The sequence below is a fragment of the Thunnus thynnus genome, chromosome 4, assembly GCF_963924715.1.
Source record: "Thunnus thynnus chromosome 4, fThuThy2.1, whole genome shotgun sequence".
Taxonomy (NCBI): domain Eukaryota; kingdom Metazoa; phylum Chordata; class Actinopteri; order Scombriformes; family Scombridae; genus Thunnus; species Thunnus thynnus.
Genome location: NC_089520.1, coordinates 146,406 through 164,140, shown reverse-complemented (window position 1 = coordinate 164,140; position 17,735 = coordinate 146,406). Strand labels below are relative to the sequence as shown.

Here is a 17,735-nt window from a genome sequence, read left to right as displayed (position 1 = left end):
GCTAAGCTAGTAACAAACATTGTTAGCTGTGTAGAAATGCTGCAGTAGTACACACAGTACGCCATAACAGTAGTATCGTCAGTTGTATCAGTTATTTATTTATTTGCAGTTTTATTTGTTTAATGATTGATTAAAGTTTCATCACAGAAAATAAACGGAGCAGAGCTCCACATGCTCCGCCCACTACAAACAAAGGAAGTGACATCAGCAGGTCAGCTGACCATCAGCGTCCTCCTCGTCATCATCACATGATTCAGATTCAAACATAAAATTAAAAGATGGAACTTTATAACTCAAAGGACACAATACTCTACTGGATAAACCAGCATCTGTTGTCTGTTAGCCTAGCTTAGCACAAAGACTGGAAACAGTGGGAAACTGTTAGCCTTGCTTAGCACAAAGACTGGAAACAGTGGGAAACTGTTAGCCTAGCTTAGCACAAAGACTGGAAACAGTGGGAAACTGTTAGCCTAGCTTAGCATAAAGACTGGAAACAGTGGGAAACTGTTAGCCTAGCTTAGCATTACAACTGGAAACAGTGGGAAACTGTTAGCCTAGCTTAGCATAGTGGCTGGAAACAGTGGGAAACTGTTAGCCTAGCTTAGCACAAAGACTGGAAACAGAGGGAAACTGTTAGCCTAGCTTAGCACAAAGACTGGAAACAGTGGGAAACTGTTAGCCTAGCTTAGCATAAAGACTGGAAACAGTGGGAAACTGTTAGCCTAGCTTAGCATTACAACTGGAAACAGTGGGAAACTGTTAGCCTAGCTTAGCATAGTGGCTGGAAACAGTGGGAAACTGTTAGCCTAGCTTAGCATAGTGGCTGGAAACAGCAGGAAACTGTTAGCCTAGCTTAGCATTACAACTGGGAACAGTGGGAAACTGAATCATGTGACCAGAGAACGAGGTAAGATTATAAACTCACATGAAACAGTTAGCGTATTTATTCCAACATGGATGACGAGTATATCTGGATGTGTCTGTCAGTCAGTAACAAGTCCTCTCTGATTGGCTAGCAGCTGTCCAATCAGCAGCACTTTGTTTTCTGTTCATCAAGCAGGAGGCCACACGGAAATAAACACGTGATGATGTCATCTCCTGGTCGTGGTGTGATTGGCTGCAGCTTCACAGAGAGAGAATGCTGGTATTCAGAGGGGGCGGGGTCAGAGTGCTGAATGAGCTCTGCTTTTATTCTGGTTAGTTGTGGTTGTGTTGCTGTTCCGCTGTTGTTCCTCTGGTTCCACTGTGGTTCTGTTGTTGTTCTGCAGCAGTTTGTGAGTCTGTTGGTCCAGCAAAAACAAACTGAAGTTAGTTTTCTGTTGTTTCTCTTTATGTTATTAAAGTTTGTCAGAACGTTTTTCAGTATCGGCGGCGGCGGCGAGTCTCCTCAGTCTCGAGTCGATCGAGTCTCTGAGCCGCCGAGTCGAGTCTACAGGTCTTGTTATTGCAGCGGTGCTGTTGTGTTGTTTTTGTCTTTATGACAGCAGTCGTCATGGCAGCGTCATAGCAGCAAGTGTTGTGTTGTTGTCATGGCAGCGTGTCATTGTTGTCATGGCAGCGAGTATCGTTGTTGTCATGGTAGCGTGTGTTGTGTCGTCGTCATCGCGGCAGCGCGGGTTGTCGCCTTCATGGCAGCGGGTGCCGGCGGGCGGCGAGCACCTCCATCAGCTCGTGGCAGAGACACTGACAGAAGCCGTAGAGGACGAGCAGCAGCAGCGTGGAGGGAACCAGACTGACCAGGACCACGCCCAGCCACAGCTGACCAATCATCAGCAGGTAAATCCCCAGCGGCAGAGAGCTGAAGTACACCTGTACGACACACACAGGTGAGACGTCAGTAACAGACCTAACACGAAGAGCGGCGGCGGCGGCGCTCAGACTCACCAGGCACAGCGCCCCCAGCAGGCAGCGCGGGAAGCTGCGGGACGTCCAGGCACGACACTTGTGAGCCGGCAGGTTGCAGGGCAGCGAGTCCAGGCTGGGGGGGCGGTACAGGCCCACCATGTTGAGCATGCTCAGAGAGTCCGAGGACCGAGACTCCTCCGGGAGCTCCATGATGGTGATGACCAGACAGTCGGAGGAGCGATGAGACGATTCGACTCCTGAAGGACGAGATGAGACCGCTTTACCTCCTCGAGACAAATAACTGCAGGGACACAATAAAAACACACACTCATCTCACCTGTCAGACTGTTGGGGCTCAGCACCACCTCCCCCTCACCTCCTCCTCCTCCTCCTCCTCCTCCTCCTCCTCCGACGACTCCTCCTCCTCCTCGCCGGGCGCGGTCCTGACATGACAGGACAGCCAGGATGTGTCTGTCGTCCTCCATCAGCCACACCTGAAGAAGAAGAAGACGGGAGGTCAGTTTGTCTTCAGTCTGTCCAGCTTAGGAGGAGGAGGAAGAGGAGGAGGAAGAGGAGGGGGAGGAGGAGGAAGAGGAGGGGGAGGAAGAAGAGGAGGGGGAAGAGGAGGAGGAGGAGGAGGAAGAGGAGGGGGAGGAGGAGGAGTAGGAGTTGTAAGGAGGAGGGGAAGAGGAGGAAGAGGAGGAGGAAGAAGAGGAGGAGGAGGAATAAGGAGGAAGAGTCTCACCTCTTCGTCGGGCACTTGAGTCTCGTGGCGACAGAAGGGACAGCTGATGACGGAGGGCGAAGACTCGCCTGAAAACCAATCAGATGACGTCACATGACACTGATGATGATGTCAGAGATCATGTGATCAGCATCATGTTTACTGTCACAACAGCTTTGATTGAACTCTGACTCGTAACTCGTCACTCGTACGGCCGCCGGAGACGCCGCTGCTCGCTTTGGCGTGTATATGACATCATATGACAGGAAGCGTCATGTGGCGCCCGAGCACCGACAGGAAGCGTCATGTGGCGCCCGAGCACCGACAGGAAGCGTCATGTGGCGCCCGAGCACCGACAGGAAGCGTCATGTGGCGCCCGAGCATCGACAGGAAGCGTCATGTGGCGCCCGAGCACCGACAGGAAGCGTGGCGCTGCAGCTCCTTCGTATAGTATTTACCTGGATGTGACTCCGGGTCTGTGAGCGCGGCGCAGAGCTGAGCAGTGACATCATGTTTCAGATCGACCAACAATTAATTAATTTCTGCTTTGTAGTTGAAACTAAAGTGAAAACTAGTAAATAACGTCTGTATTTAAGTAAAGAACAGAACAGATTATTCTCTGGCGGCGACGCTGGAAATAAGACGGTGACTTGAAGTGTGGCGGTTATACAAACACACACACGCTGCTCGGCGGCGGTGTGTTTCGGCCTTTAGGTGGTGACATCGTGTTAAAGACAAACCTTCCTACATTTTAACATAAAAATAAGGCGGGAAAACTGTGACAGACGTTGTGACGTCACGCTTTGTGTCCTCGGAACATTTTCTCTGTTCATCGTTAAATGTTTCTTAAACTATAAAAGACGTAAATTAATAACACGCGACTCCTCAATGTCAAACGTGGTTCATCTGTAGACCAGGTCTAACGTTTGAATCTGGTAAGTCTCAGGTGTGCGGCCGGCGTCGGGTGTCAGTGACGTTCACCTGGCGGGTAAACTCACCCATGTCGACCATCTTCTTCAGACACTTGGCGCAGACTCGGTGCAGGCAGCGCAGCAGTTTGGGTTTCCGGCTGCGAGTGTCGTAACGGTTGTAGCAGATTTTACACTCGAGCTCCTCCAGAGTGTAAACCAGAGACTGAGCCCACGTCTGCACCTGCACACACACCTGCACAGGTGAGACACACACACATCTACACACACACACACCTGCACAGGTGAGACACACACACATCTGCACACACACACACCTGCAAAGAGCTCAAACTGCAGGGATGATGGGAAATCTCACCTTGCCTTCCATCTCTCTGCTTGGCTCCGCCTCCTTTGGCTGGCTCATCCTATTGGCTGTGTCTTCACCTGAAGCAGGAAGCAGGGACGGCGGTGGGCGGAGCTTAACTCAACCTGAGGCCGTCACCTGAGTGGACGACAAACACAGGTGAGAGTGATGTCATCAAGGTGAATAAAACAAACAAACAGCTGTAGACTGACAGGAAGCTCAGTGACTGGACAGCTGTGATTGATTGATTTATTGATCAATTGGGACAGTTTGCAGTTGGAAACATTAAAGATGCACCAGGATGCATGCATCGTCCCCGACAAAAACATTCAACAGCACAACAACAAACAGTAAGAAGCAACCCCCCCCAAAAAACAAACAAACAAACAAACAAACAAACAAAAAATACACACAGAACACACCATACAGCACATCACATACACCCACAATGTCAATCAGCTGTGTGACTCAGTGGTCTTTAGTTCATGTTGCAGTCTGGTCTTGTGTGTATTGATTGAACTGCAGTTCTTCATGTCATCAGGTAAACGTTCACTGAGGTGTTTCTTCCACAGAGGAAGCTGATGTCTAAATGCTGTGTGATGAAATGGTCCAATCATCTATAGAGGAGATTCTGGAGGATCTAACAGAACTTACTGAGCGAGTGAACACAAAGTCACATAGTGGAGGAGGACAAACCATTTAACATTTATAAACTAGACACAAATCTGAATATTATGTAAAACTGTCAAAGCTCAGTAAATTGTATTTCTGCAGAACCCTACAGTGATGGAAACGCTTTGAGTTTTAGAGTTTTCTTGTTTAAGGACTCAAGAGGTTTGATGGCTGTTTCTCCAGCCTGCCCCCAACATGTGATCAATAACACATCTGGGAAAGAATCACAGCTGCGTAAATATCTGCAGCGTCCAAAGAGAGACAGTTTCTAATATGTATAAAATTTGCTAAGTTGAACTTTATGGTTTTAACTGTTTTTTTTTTAACATGTTTCTTTGAGTTCACATTTGGATCCAGTGTCACATCAAGATATTTAAAATCAGTAACTGTGTCAGTTTTTTCACCTTTGATGAGAATATCAGTGTTAGGAGGTTGTACCATAGTCTTAGAGAAAAACATACCCTTTGCCTTGTTTACATTTAGACTCAGACATGATTGATCAAGCTAGTGTTTGATCCTTTCCAATGCAGTTGTTAGCTTAGCAGCAGCTAACTCCGCTGTTTTTGCATGTGTGTACACAACGCTGTCATCTGCATACATTTGTAGCTCTGCATCATGACACTGTTGAGGGAAATCATTAATATATAGACTAAATAATAGGGGACCTAACACTGACCCTTGTGGAACACCCATTGTGCACTTCATGTTACTGGACAGTGTGTCACCAACTTTAACGTTAAGTTAAAGTTGGTGACACACTGTTAATTAAATGAGCAATAGGGGAAGTTAAAATATCTTTGTGTGATTTAACAAACATGGTGTCAAATTGTAAAGCATCTCTACTTTTGGAGCTTTTTAAGGAGCTGATGATTTTATTTACTTGTAACTCATTAGTCTCTAAAACCTGGTCTGTAGCGTCTATAGCAACAACATCCAGTTTCCTTTTTGTAATTTTTTTCCTAACTCATATACAGACTCAAGAAAAAAATTATGATGATGTCATGAATATTAATGTTGTGTTTCTGTGAATCAGGTAACAGCAGACAGCTGACAGGACGTCCACACAGCTTCATCAGGTGTCAGGTGATGTTCGGACGCTCTGATTGGTTGAACAGGAAGTGTCATCATGACACTCAAACTTATCAAACGTACATTTCTCAGTCAAATTTCATAATGAATTGAATTTGCTTCATATTCAGGTATTTTTGTGTGAATGAAAACGCTGAAACTCATCATCTGTGACTCAGCAGGTAGAGCGGGTCGTCCACTGATCAGGAGATCGGCGGTTCGATTCCTGACTCCTCCGGTCTGCATGTCCAGGTGTCCTCAGACAAGATACTGAACCCCAAACTGCTCCTGATGAGCAGGTCTGCATCAGCATATGAAATAAAGTCATAAAGTCGCTGCAGTCATTTGTTTCATTTGTGATAATATCATAATTATTATTGTAATTATTTATTCATCTATTTTAATTAATTGCCAGGCTGAGATGTTGAGTTTTTGTATTTTAGTTTGTTAAATAAAGCACGCACACACACACACACACACACACACACACACACACACACACACACACTGACTCTGCTAAATGTGGACTTATTGATTATGTATTTGACTTGATTTAACTATAAACTTGAGACCAATATTAATATTGAACATTAACATTTCATAGACTGTCTATAACTGTCTAAACCTTTCAGGTAATGTGCTGCTCTGTGTTCACAGAGTCTGCAGCCCACCTGAGAGTCTGCAGCCCACCTTAGAGTCTGCAGCCCACCTGAGGGTCTGCAGCCCACCTGAGGGTCTGCAGCCCACCTTAGATTCTCTTCATTCAGTTTGTGAATTTGAACACGACTGAGGAGTTTCATGATGAAGCTACAGCAACTTCTATTTGTATTTTTCATTCAGCTCCTGAACTCATGGCTCAATGGCTCACCTCAGAGTCTGCAGCTCACCTGAGAGTCTGCAACCCACCTGAGGGTCTGCAACCCACCTGAGAGTCTGCAACCCACCTGAGAGTCTGCAGCCCACCTGAGGGTCTGCAACCCACCTGAGAGTCTGCAGCCCACCTGAGAGTCTGCAGCCCACCCGAGAGTCTGCAGCCCATCTTAGAGTCTGCAGCTCACCTGAGAGTCTGCAGCCCACCTGAGGGTCTGCAACCCACCTGAGAGTCTGCAGCCCACCTGAGAGTCTGCAGCCCACCTGAGGGTCTGCAACCCACCTGAGAGTCTGCAACCCACCTGAGAGTCTGCAGCTCACCCGAGAGTCTGCAGCCCACCCGAGAGTCTGCAGCCCACCTGAGAGTCTGCAGCTCACCTGAGAGTCTGCAGCCCACCCGAGAGTCTGCAGCCCACCCGAGAGTCTGCAGCTCACCTGAGAGTCTGCAGCCCATCTTAGAGTCTGCAGCCCACCTGAGAGTCTGCAGCCCATCTTAGAGTCTGCAGCCCACCTGAGAGTCTGCAGCCCACCTGAGAGTCTGCAGCCCACCCGAGAGTCTGCAGCCCATCTTAGAGTCTGCAGCTCACCTGAGAGTCTGCAGCCCACCTGAGGGTCTGCAACCCACCTGAGAGTCTGCAGCCCACCTAAGAGTCTGCAGCCCACCTGAGGGTCTGCAACCCACCTGAGAGTCTGCAACCCACCTGAGAGTCTGCAGCTCACCCGAGAGTCTGCAGCCCACCTTAGAGTCTGCAGCCCACCTGAGGGTCTGCAGCCCATCTTAGAGTCTGCAGCCCACCTGAGAGTCTGCAGCCCATCTTAGAGTCTGCAGCCCACCTGAGAGTCTGCAGCTCACCTGAGAGTCTGCAGCCCACCCGAGAGTCTGCAGCCCACCCGAGAGTCTGCAGCTCACCTGAGAGTCTGCAGCCCATCTTAGAGTCTGCAGCCCACCTGAGAGTCTGCAGCCCATCTTAGAGTCTGCAGCCCACCTGAGAGTCTGCAGCCCACCCGAGAGTCTGCAGCCCATCTTAGAGTCTGCAGCTCACCTGAGAGTCTGCAGCCCACCTGAGGGTCTGCAACCCACCTGAGAGTCTGCAGCCCACCTGAGAGTCTGCAGCCCACCTGAGGGTCTGCAACCCACCTGAGAGTCTGCAACCCACCTGAGAGTCTGCAGCTCACCCGAGAGTCTGCAGCCCACCTTAGAGTCTGCAGCCCACCTGAGGGTCTGCAGCCCATCTTAGAGTCTGCAGCCCACCTGAGAGTCTGCAGCCCATCTTAGAGTCTGCAGCCCACCTGAGAGTCTGCAGCTCACCTGAGAGTCTGCAGCTCACCCAAGAGTCTGCAGCTCACCTGAGAGTCTGCAGCCCATCTTAGAGTCTGCAGCCCACCTGAGAGTCTGCAGCCCATCTTAGAGTCTGCAGCCCACCTGAGAGTCTGCAGCCCATCTTAGAGTCTGCAGCTCACCTGAGAGTCTGCAGCCCACCTGAGAGTCTGCAGCTCACCTGAGAGTCTGCAGCCCACCTGAGAGTCTGCAGCCCATCTTAGAGTCTGCAGCTCACCTGAGAGTCTGCAGCCCATCTTAGAGTCTGCAGCTCACCTGAGAGTCTGCAGCCCACCTGAGAGTCTGCAGCCCATCTTAGAGTCTGCAGCTCACCTGAGAGTCTGCAGCCCACCCGAGAGTCTGCAGCCCACCTGAGAGTCTGCAGCCCACCTGAGGGTCTGCAGCCCATCTTAGAGTCTGCAGCCCACCTGAGGGTCTGCAGCCCATCTTAGAGTCTGCAGCCCACCCGAGAGTCTGCAGCCCATCTTAGAGTCTGCAGGCCACCTGAGAGTCTGCAGCTCACCTTAGAGTCTGCAGCCCACCTGAGAGTCTGCAGCTCACCTTAGAGTCTGCAGCTCACCTTAGAGTCTGCAGGCCACCTGAGAGTCTGCAGGCTACAGAGAAGAATGTGCTCAGTTAAGATCTGGCAGATATGAAGGTTTTCCTGCAGAGCAACATCTGTGTGTTTTTGTGATTTTGGTGTCAAGGATGAATTTCATTTTGCCTTCATAAAGTGACTCCAGGAATCATTTGTTTGAAAAGATCCAATCCAATGATTTGTTTTGGTCATCTGAAGCTTTTTAATGTGAAGATTTATAGAAAATGCACAGTAACATTACGATGTTATGTTGTTTATTTAAATTTAACATTACGTTTTTTGGGTTTTTTTTGTAACATGACTTTTTTTATCATAACATTACGTGATTGTGATGCATGGAGCGGCTCTGACGTCATCTGAAGCCGCATGTACGCATAAATCATCCACCCGATCACACATGAGCGTTATTTCTCAGAGGGATGATATGATAACAGACTATACTGAAATAAGCTGCTTTTACATAAATAAACATTTATTTAAAGTAAAAGTTGTTTTTTGGTGTTGCAGTGTGTTCAGTGCAGCGTTTCATTGGAAGAAGAAGAAGAAACACAACAACAACTTGTGCAAGTGTTTTTCTCTTTGTTGTCCACTAATATTAATATTATTATTCATATTTTCCTCTTTAATGATGTGTTATTTCACCCACCTGCTATTAATCAGAAAATATCTCAACTGTGCTTTGTTGAGTTTTACTGAAGCGGTTTTGTTCAGTAAAGCAGTTTCTAACCTTCCTCCCCGGACCCCCCCCCACAAACGCTGGTATATATTAAGAAGGGAAAAATGAACTTCTAACATATTCTATATATTCATATCCAAAAGTACAGAACAATTCACAGCTGTACAATGAACCTAAATAGTGTATTAAACCTGCAGTGTGGAACGTTTACATATAAATGAACGAGTTAACACAATGCTGATGAAGTTTATCACCAGCAGATGAATCTCTCTGTATTTATTCATCTATTATCTCTATTTCACAGTATTCAGAGTTTATAAATCTCATGTCGGGCGACGTTCCCGCGCTGGCTGTTCGGCCGTTTTCAACACGTTATTGGACCGAATGCATCAGATTCTGACAGTGAAATTAGTTATTTATAGATTGTACATCTGCACCAGTAGGTTACAGCGAGTTTGTACTGGTATACTGGGACCATCACAACATATCCGTTACCGGTCCTCTCTGTGCGCCTGTCAGGTGTTTGTGCTCTAAAACAACCGATGTGAAACAATCAGAAAATAACATTTATTGATCTGATTCTGCTTTCTCTACCACCGCTCCCTCTCTTCATTCACTCTCTAGCTCGCTCCACCACCACCGCTCTCTCTCTCTCTCTCTCGGGAAGCCGACAGAAAAGTCTTACTTTACTTTTAACGTTATCAAACAAAGAGAAATGTCCTCCGTCGTCCTGGTAACGTCTTTGTACTCAGCCAATCACAGCCCAGCCCTTTACTCTCACTGTCCCTCCAGCTTTAATAACAGCAGGAAGTAAAACTAGATGAATATTTCATTAGAGATTAATCCTCCTGATGTTTTCATACAATTCTCTGTCTGTATTATTATTTTTTATTTTTAACTATCATACATACTCCATGACACTCAGCTGTTCTACTGCAGGACGACAGGAGGCTGTTTGGGATCGTTTCACTTTACATCTTTTTTATAAATAAAGGTGTGAATTTTAAAAACGACAATTACGTTGTGTCATTTTCTAAATGATGAGCATTACAGTACTGTACGAAAGCTTTAGGCACTAAAACTAAAGTGAGGATGTGCGTAGTGACAGATGCTTTCAAAAATAACACTGTCAATAATTTTTATTGATCAGATGCCTCCCTGATGTTATTACATTATGGAGAAGAATCTAAATATCTTAAGTGCCTCAAACCTTTTCACAATACTTAATATAGAGAAGAAATAAAATCAAAATGAACTGTGACCCCCTGTAACGCTTTGGCGACACCTAGTGGGGGTCGTGACCCACAGGTTGGGAACCAGTGCTGTAAAGAGCCAAGTCAGACTTCCTACATCCTGATGACATTAAATGTCAGTGGTGGAAGACGTACTCACATACGTCACTGCAGTAAAAGTACTAATACAACAAAGTACAAATACTCCAAGTCCTGCATGAAAAACCCTCCTGCAGTAAAAGTACATAAGTATTATGAACTTGATGTAGTTAAAGTATTGCAGTAAAAGTACATAAGTATTATGAGCTTGATGTAGTTAAAGTATTGCAGTAAAAGTACATAAGTATTATGAGCTTGATGTAGTTAAAGTATTGCAGTAAAAGTACATAAGTATTATGAGCTTGATGTAGTTAAAGTATTGCAGTAAAAGTACATAAGTATTATGAGCTTGATGTAGTTAAAGTATTGCAGTAAAAGTACATAAGTATTATGAGCTTGATGTAGTTAAAGTATTGCAGTAAAAGTACATAAGTATTATGAGCTTGATGTAGTTAAAGTATTGCAGTAAAAGTACATAAGTATTATGAGCTTGATGTAGTTAAAGTATTGCAGTAAAAGTACATAAGTATTATGAGCTTGATGTAGTTAAAGTATTGCAGTAAAAGTACATAAGTATTATCAGCTTGATGTAGTTAAAGTATTGCAGTAAAAGTACATAAGTATTATGAGCTTGATGTAGTTAAAGTATTGCAGTAAAAGTAGTGGTTTGGTCCCTCTGACTGATATATTATTATATATGACATCATTAGATTATTAATAGTGAAGCATCAGTGTTAGAGCAGCATGTTACTGTTGTAGCTGCTGGAGGTGGAGCTAGTTTACACTACTTTATATACAGTTAGCTAGTTTAGTCCACTGGTTCCCAACCTAGGGGTCGGGGCCCCTCCAAAGGGTCAGCAGATAAATCTGAGGGGTGGTGAGATGATTAATGGGAGAGGAAAGAAGAAAAAACAAAGTTCTGATACACAAATCTGTTTTCAGTTTTTGGACTTTTTCTCTAATCTTTGATTTTTGCTGAAATATTGGATCATTTGAACATTTATTGAAATGAAAGCATGTGAGAAGTTTAGAGGGAAAAATCACTATTTGGTGGAGCTGTTAACAACTCATAGACATGTGAAATGTGACCCCGACTACACACTGCTTTTTGTAAGACGTCAAAAGACAAAAAGGTTGGAAACCACTGGTTTCATCTTTAACAATGTGTTGTATTTTAAAAGCTTGTTATATTATCCATTGTGTCAAATCTTCATCTGAAAAGTAACTAAAGCTGTCAAATAAATGTAGTGGAGTAGAAAGTACAATATTTCCCTCTGAAATGTAGAAAGTAGCATCACATGGAAATACGCAGTAAAGTATAAAGTACCTCCGTGTTGTACTTGAGTACCGTCAGGCTCCGTCTCCTCCGTGTCTCTGTTGCTCACTGCGGCGCGCGGCCAGCGGCGGGAGCCCGGGTTACCATGGTAACCAGCCTGCAGCGGGTCGACGGTAAATCACAGACTGATGATGATGATCGGCAGAGGATCAATAACCTGATCGATAAACACAAACACGTATCTGGTCAGAGAGACATCATAGTGAACCGACCTGTTCATCTCCACTCAGCTGATGTGAGAGTGTCACGTGACGCGGTGCGGTGACGTCACTGACTGTTTCTGTCCGTCACAGGGAGAGGAGCGGCTGACGTCAGAGCTCACCTTCTCTCTTCTTCACGGGTTTAATAATATTGTTCATAATAATTTTATTCATAAAGTGCATTTCAAGTTTAAGCGCAAAATGTTTCCTGATTAAAATGATTCACAGAATAAAAAATAATAATCAGAAACCCCGCCGACATATTAATATATATATATATATATATATATATATATATATATATATATATATATATATATAAATATGTACATATACACGTATATGTACAGCGTTTTATCCAAGGGGGTAATGACATATGACTTTTCACTGGTATTGGTTATTTCTCTTTGCTTTCATTTTTTCCTGCAATTTTACCACAAAAAGCACATAAAACTTCACAGATTGTATCGCAATTTTTGAGAAAAGCTGCTGCAACAGTTTTGGTCTGGAGTCAGACTTTTATCCCGTTGTGTGTGCAGGAGATTATTGATCCGTTTCCATGGTGTTGATTTAATGTTTCTGTTTTCACAGTGATGTTTTTATATCAACAACAATAATCTTTGTTCACCTTGTTGTTGTTTGTCTTCCTGAACACTGTTGTGTTTCTTAGGGAGGGGGTGTGGGGAGGGGGGGGGGGGGGGGTAACACACCTCTACTGGGAACCAGCTGACTGCCAGACTTCACTTCTCTTGTGTAGCTGTAGCAAAGGTCCCACAGTGAGTCAGCAATTAATCAGTTAATATTTATATGCATCATTATGAACACGTCCTCATCATTGAAGTGCCCCTCAGGTGCATTGAAACAACACATCACCAGTATAGAAATATCAAATAACAGAAGTCAGATAATAAAAGGGCTGACTTTCCCCAACATGTGGCAGATATGTGGACGTCAGAGAGAGAACTCATTATAAAGATCTCATCATGTGGAGACGAGCGTCACGCTGTGACATGTTTGGGAAAGTCAGCCCCGATCTGCACACAACTCACATTTGTTCTCTGTACAATATAAATGTGAAAATGCAGCTTGTTAGCAGCCGGTCATCATGAACAGCTGCAGCAGAAGTGCAGGTCAGCACAGCTGTAGTCATCCCCACACTGAACCTACAGATCGAACCTCAACACATCACGCTGAGGACAGGAAGTGGCCCAAACAGCTTCCTGAGCTGAACCGCGGCCTCGAGGCCCACATCCGCTGACGCACAGCCTCCGCCGCACGTACGCTGTGATTGAGAATATCACTGATATCCTCACGGGTCGGGTACTTTTGACATTCATTAAAACAATGAAGGGGGGGGTCGTGTGTTAAACCTGCTCCGTCTGCGATGGAGGAAAACCAGCCAAAACCAGCTGGTAACCAGCAGCTACAGCTGGGAGTGAATCACACATGAAAACCTTCATCAGCGTCTTCTATCAGAAGCTGCTGCGGTCACTCGGCTCATCTGAGAGCAGCTGTCAATCATGACGCCACACCCCCTTTTTATATCATCAATTAACTAATTAAAATCAAACTGATCAGAAAAATGAGCATCTGAACAAACATCATCAGCGTTTCCTGTGTTCGGGTAGGAACTATTGTTTCCCGTGTTCGGGTAGGAACTCTTGTTTCCCATGTGTTCGGGTAGGAACTATTGTTTCCCGTGTTCGGGTAGGAACTATTGTTTCCCGTGTTCGAGTAGGAACTCTTGTTTCTCGTGTTCGGGTAGGAACTCTTGTTTCCCGTGTTCGGGTAGGAACTCTTGTTTCCCGTGTTCGGGTAGGAACTCTTGTTTCCCGTGTTCGGGTAGGAACTATTGTTTCCCGTGTTCGGGTAGGAACTATTGTTTCCCGTGTTCGGGTAGGAACTCTTGTTTCCCGTGTTCGGGTAGGAACTCTTGTCTCCCGTGTTCGGGTAGGAACTATTGTTTCCCGTGTTCGGGTAGGAACTATTGTTTCCCGTGTTCGGGTAGGAACTCTTGTTTCCCGTGTTCGGGTAGGAACTCTTGTCTCCCGTGTTCGGGTAGGAACTCTTGTTTCCCGTGTTCGGGTAGGAACTATTGTTTCCCGTGTTCAGGTAGGAACTATTGTTTCCCGTGTACGGGTAGGAACTCTTGTTTCCCGTGTTCAGGTAGGAACTATTGTTTCCCGTGTTCGGGTAGGAACTCTTGTTTCCCGTGTTCAGGTAGGAACTATTGTTTCCCGTGTTCGGGTAGGAACTATTGTTTCCCGTGTTCGGGTAGGAACTCTTGTTTCCCGTGTTCGGGTAGGAACTCTTGTTTCCCGTGTTCGGGTAGGAACTCTTGTCTCCCGTGTTCGGGTAGGAACTATTGTTTCCCGTGTTCGGGTAGGAACTCTTGTTTCCCGTGTTCGGGTAGGAACTCTTGTCTCCCGTGTTCGGGTAGGAACTATTGTTTCCCGTGTTCGGGTAGGAACTATTGTTTCCCGTGTTCGGGTAGGAACTATTGTTTCCCGTGTTCGGGTAGGAACTCTTGTTTCCCGTGTTCGGGTAGGAACTCTTGTCTCCCGTGTTCGGGTAGGAACTCTTGTTTCCCGTGTTCAGGTAGGAACTATTGTTTCCCGTGTTCGGGTAGGAACTCTTGTTTCCCGTGTTCGGGTAGGAACTCTTGTCTCCCGTGTTCGGGTAGGAACTCTTGTTTCCCGTGTTCAGGTAGGAACTCTTGTTTCCCGTGTTCGGGTAGGAACTCTTGTCTCCCGTGTTCGGGTAGGAACTATTGTTTCCCGTGTTCAGGTAGGAACTCTTGTTTCCCGTGTTCAGGTAGGAACTCTTGTCTCCCGTGTTCGGGTAGGAACTCTTGTCTCCCGTGTTCGGGTAGGAACTATTGTTTCCCGTGTTCGGGTAGGAACTATTGTTTCCCGTGTTCGTGTAGGAACTATTGTTTCCCGTGTTCGGGTAGGAACTCTTGTTTCCCGTGTTCGGGTAGGAACTCTTGTGTCCCGTGTTCGGGTAGGAACTATTGTTTCCCGTGTTCGTGTAGGAACTATTGTTTCCCGTGTTCGGGTAGGAACTCTTGTTTCCCGTGTTCGGGTAGGAACTCTTGTCTCCCGTGTTCGGGTAGGAACTCTTGTTTCCCGTGTTCAGGTAGGAACTCTTGTTTCCCGTGTTCGGGTAGGAACTCTTGTCTCCCGTGTTCGGGTAGGAACTATTGTTTCCCGTGTTCAGGTAGGAACTCTTGTTTCCCGTGTTCAGGTAGGAACTCTTGTTTCCCGTGTTCAGGTAGGAACTCTTGTTTCCCGTGTTCAGGTAGGAACTCTTGTTTCCCGTGTTCGAGTAGGAACTCTTGTCTCCCGTGTTCGGGTAGGAACTATTGTTTCCCGTGTTCGGGTAGGAACTCTTGTTTCCCGTGTTCGTGTAGGAACTATTGTTTCCCGTGTTCGGGTAGGAACTCTTGTTTCCCGTGTTCGGGTAGGAACTCTTGTGTCCCGTGTTCGGGTAGGAACTCTTGTTTCCCGTGTTCGAGTAGGAACTCTTGTCTCCCGTGTTTGAGTAGGAACTATTGTTTCCCGTGTTCGGGTAGGAACTATTATTTCCCGTGTTCGGGTAGGAACTCTTGTTTCCCGTGTTCGGGTAGGAACTCTTGTTTCCCGTGTTCGAGTAGGAACTCTTGTTTCCCGTGTTTGGGTAGGAACTCTTGTTTCCCGTGTTCGGGTAGGAACTCTTGTTTCCCGTGTTTGGGTAGGAACTCTTGTTTCCTGTGTTTGGGTAGGAACTATTGTTTCCTGTGTTCGGGTAGGAACTCTTGTTTCCCATGTGTTCGGGTAGGAACTATTGTTTCCTGTGTTCGAGTAGGAACTCTTGTTTCCCGTGTTCGAGTAGGAACTCTTGTGTCCCGTGTTCGGGTAGGAACTATTGTTTCCTGTGTTCGGGTAGGAACTCTTGTTTCCCATGTGTTCGGGTAGGAACTATTGTTTCCTGTGTTCGAGTAGGAACTCTTGTTTCCCGTGTTCGGGTAGGAACTCTTGTTTCCCGTGTTCGGGTAGGAACTCTTGTTTCCCGTGTTCGAGTAGGAACTCTTGTTTCCCGTGTTCGGGTAGGAACTCTTGTTTCCCGTGTTCGGGTAGGAACTCTTGTCTCCCGTGTTCGGGTAGGAACTATTGTTTCCTGTGTTCGAGTAGGAACTCTTGTTTCCCGTGTTCGAGTAGGAACTCTTGTGTCCCGTGTTCGGGTAGGAACTATTGTTTCCCGTGTTCGGGTAGGAACTCTTGTTTCCCGTGTTCGAGTAGGAACTCTTGTTTCCCGTGTTCGAGTAGGAACTCTTGTGTCCCGTGTTCGGGTAGGAACTCTTGTTTCCCGTGTTCGGGTAGGAACTCTTGTTTCCCGTGTTCGGGTAGGAACTCTTGTTTCCCGTGTTCGGGTAGGAACTCTTTTCTCCCGTGTTCGAGTAGGAACTCTTGTCTCCCATGTTCGGGTAGGAACTCTTGTTTCCCGTGTTCGGGTAGGAACTCTTGTTTCCCGTGTTCGGGTAGGAACTCTTGTTTCCCGTGTTCGGGTAGGAACTCTTGTCTCCCGTGTTCGAGTAGGAACTCTTGTCTCCCATGTTCGGGTAGGAACTCTTGTTTCCCGTGTTCGAGTAGGAACTCTTGTCTCCCATGTTCGGGTAGGAACTCTTGTGTCCCGTGTTCGGGTAGGAACTATTGTTTCCCGTGTTCGGGTAGGAACTCTTGTGTCCCGTGTTCGGGTAGGAACTATTGTTTCCCGTGTTCGGGTAGGAACTCTTGTGTCCCGTGTTCGGGTAGGAACTCTTGTCTCCCATGTTCGGGTAGGAACTATTGTTTCCCGTGTTCGGGTAGGAACTCTTGTGTCCCGTGTTCGGGTAGGAACTCTTGTCTCCCATGTTCGAGTAGGAACTATTGTTTCCCGTGTTCAAGTAGGAACTATTGTTTCCCGTGTTCGAGTAGGAACTCTTGTGTCCCGTGTTCGGGTAGGAACTATTGTTTCCTGTGTTCGAGTAGGAACTCTTGTTTCCCGTGTTCGAGTAGGAACTCTTGTTACACTTTTAAAAACACTTTTTTTTCTCACAAAAAGCCTCATTGAAAGAGATGCAGTAAATTATGTAATTCAGTTATGTAGCTTAATAAAATAAAATCTGTTCATTTTAATACATTTCTATGTATGTAAATGTCAAAGTGAGACATAATTGTACTTGATCTTATATTTTGTATTATTTTTATTATATGCGTCTGGTTTTAGTGAGTTGCCCTGCATGCTTTTTTTATATGGTTTTATATTTTCTGATATTGTGTTTTAACTTGGACTGAGTGAATTGAACTCTGATTGATCAAGTGATGGACTAAGTGAGAACACCGGTGAGTGATTGGATGACACACCCCCCTCACTCAGGATTGGTGGACTGGACTGAGCTCCTTGATTTTTTTTGGCTGAGTGTGAGAGATGAACGCAGGTGGAGAAGGAAGGAAAGGGAGGAGAGACTTGGAGACACGGGGAGCGACGGATGTGAGAGGGTTCAGTCCACAGAAAATCGGTTGCAGTTGGTCGTCGTGGGAACCGGAGGACGGAGACCACTCGTTGAAGCAGCGCGGATACACCGGAGGAAAGATGCAGCTGGGACGAGGAAGCAGACAGACCACAGAGAACTTGAGTATCCGTCTTCCTCTATCTATTTATTGGCCCTCACCATTGGAACAGACATTTTAAGGATTTTTTTTATTCCATTTTAAAGATTCTCAGTTACCACAAGCTTCTTTTAAAATAACTCATTCTTCGCCCTGTTTTAACAACTTGTGAATAAAATTCCTGCATTGTCA

General features: G+C 46.1%; 2 protein-coding genes and 2 long non-coding RNA genes across 6 annotated transcripts; 2 read left to right on the top strand and 2 right to left on the bottom strand.

Annotated features, from left to right (window-relative positions):
* Positions 1-78: 78 nt before the first annotated feature.
* Positions 79-12,029, bottom strand: LOC137180824 (E3 ubiquitin-protein ligase RNF182). Of its 2 annotated transcripts, XM_067586076.1 has the most exons (7): positions 11,705-12,026; positions 3,857-3,982; positions 3,568-3,721; positions 2,591-2,658; positions 2,183-2,339; positions 1,885-2,102; positions 79-1,809 (listed from the first exon to the last, which is right to left on the bottom strand). In XM_067586076.1, exons 2-7 carry the CDS (start codon positions 3,902-3,904, stop codon positions 1,627-1,629), a joined length of 828 nt encoding a protein of 275 aa, XP_067442177.1. In that variant the 5' UTR covers positions 3,905-3,982; positions 11,705-12,026; the 3' UTR covers positions 79-1,626. The 2 variants fall into 2 exon arrangements, with proteins under 2 accessions (XP_067442177.1, XP_067442176.1); XM_067586075.1 differs by having other exon boundaries at positions 79-2,102; positions 11,705-12,029.
* Positions 3,654-6,419, top strand: LOC137180826 (uncharacterized). Of its 2 annotated transcripts, none has more exons than XR_010928055.1 (4): positions 3,654-3,741; positions 3,931-4,003; positions 5,550-5,599; positions 5,767-6,419. It is a non-coding gene; the product is annotated as an uncharacterized lncRNA (long non-coding RNA). The 2 variants fall into 2 exon arrangements; XR_010928056.1 differs by having other exon boundaries at positions 3,662-3,741; positions 3,934-4,003.
* Positions 12,030-13,277: 1,248 nt separating the features above from the next.
* On the bottom strand, positions 13,278-16,804 carry si:ch211-217k17.9 (uncharacterized). The gene is made up of 3 exons (XM_067586025.1): positions 16,009-16,804; positions 14,439-15,689; positions 13,278-13,342 (listed from the first exon to the last, which is right to left on the bottom strand). Exons 1-3 carry the CDS (start codon positions 16,802-16,804, stop codon positions 13,278-13,280), a joined length of 2,112 nt encoding a protein of 703 aa, XP_067442126.1.
* A 123-nt stretch (positions 16,805-16,927) lies between these two features.
* LOC137182198 (uncharacterized) lies at positions 16,928-17,735 on the top strand. Its single transcript, XR_010928270.1, has 2 exons — positions 16,928-17,276; positions 17,354-17,735. It is a non-coding gene; the product is annotated as an uncharacterized lncRNA (long non-coding RNA).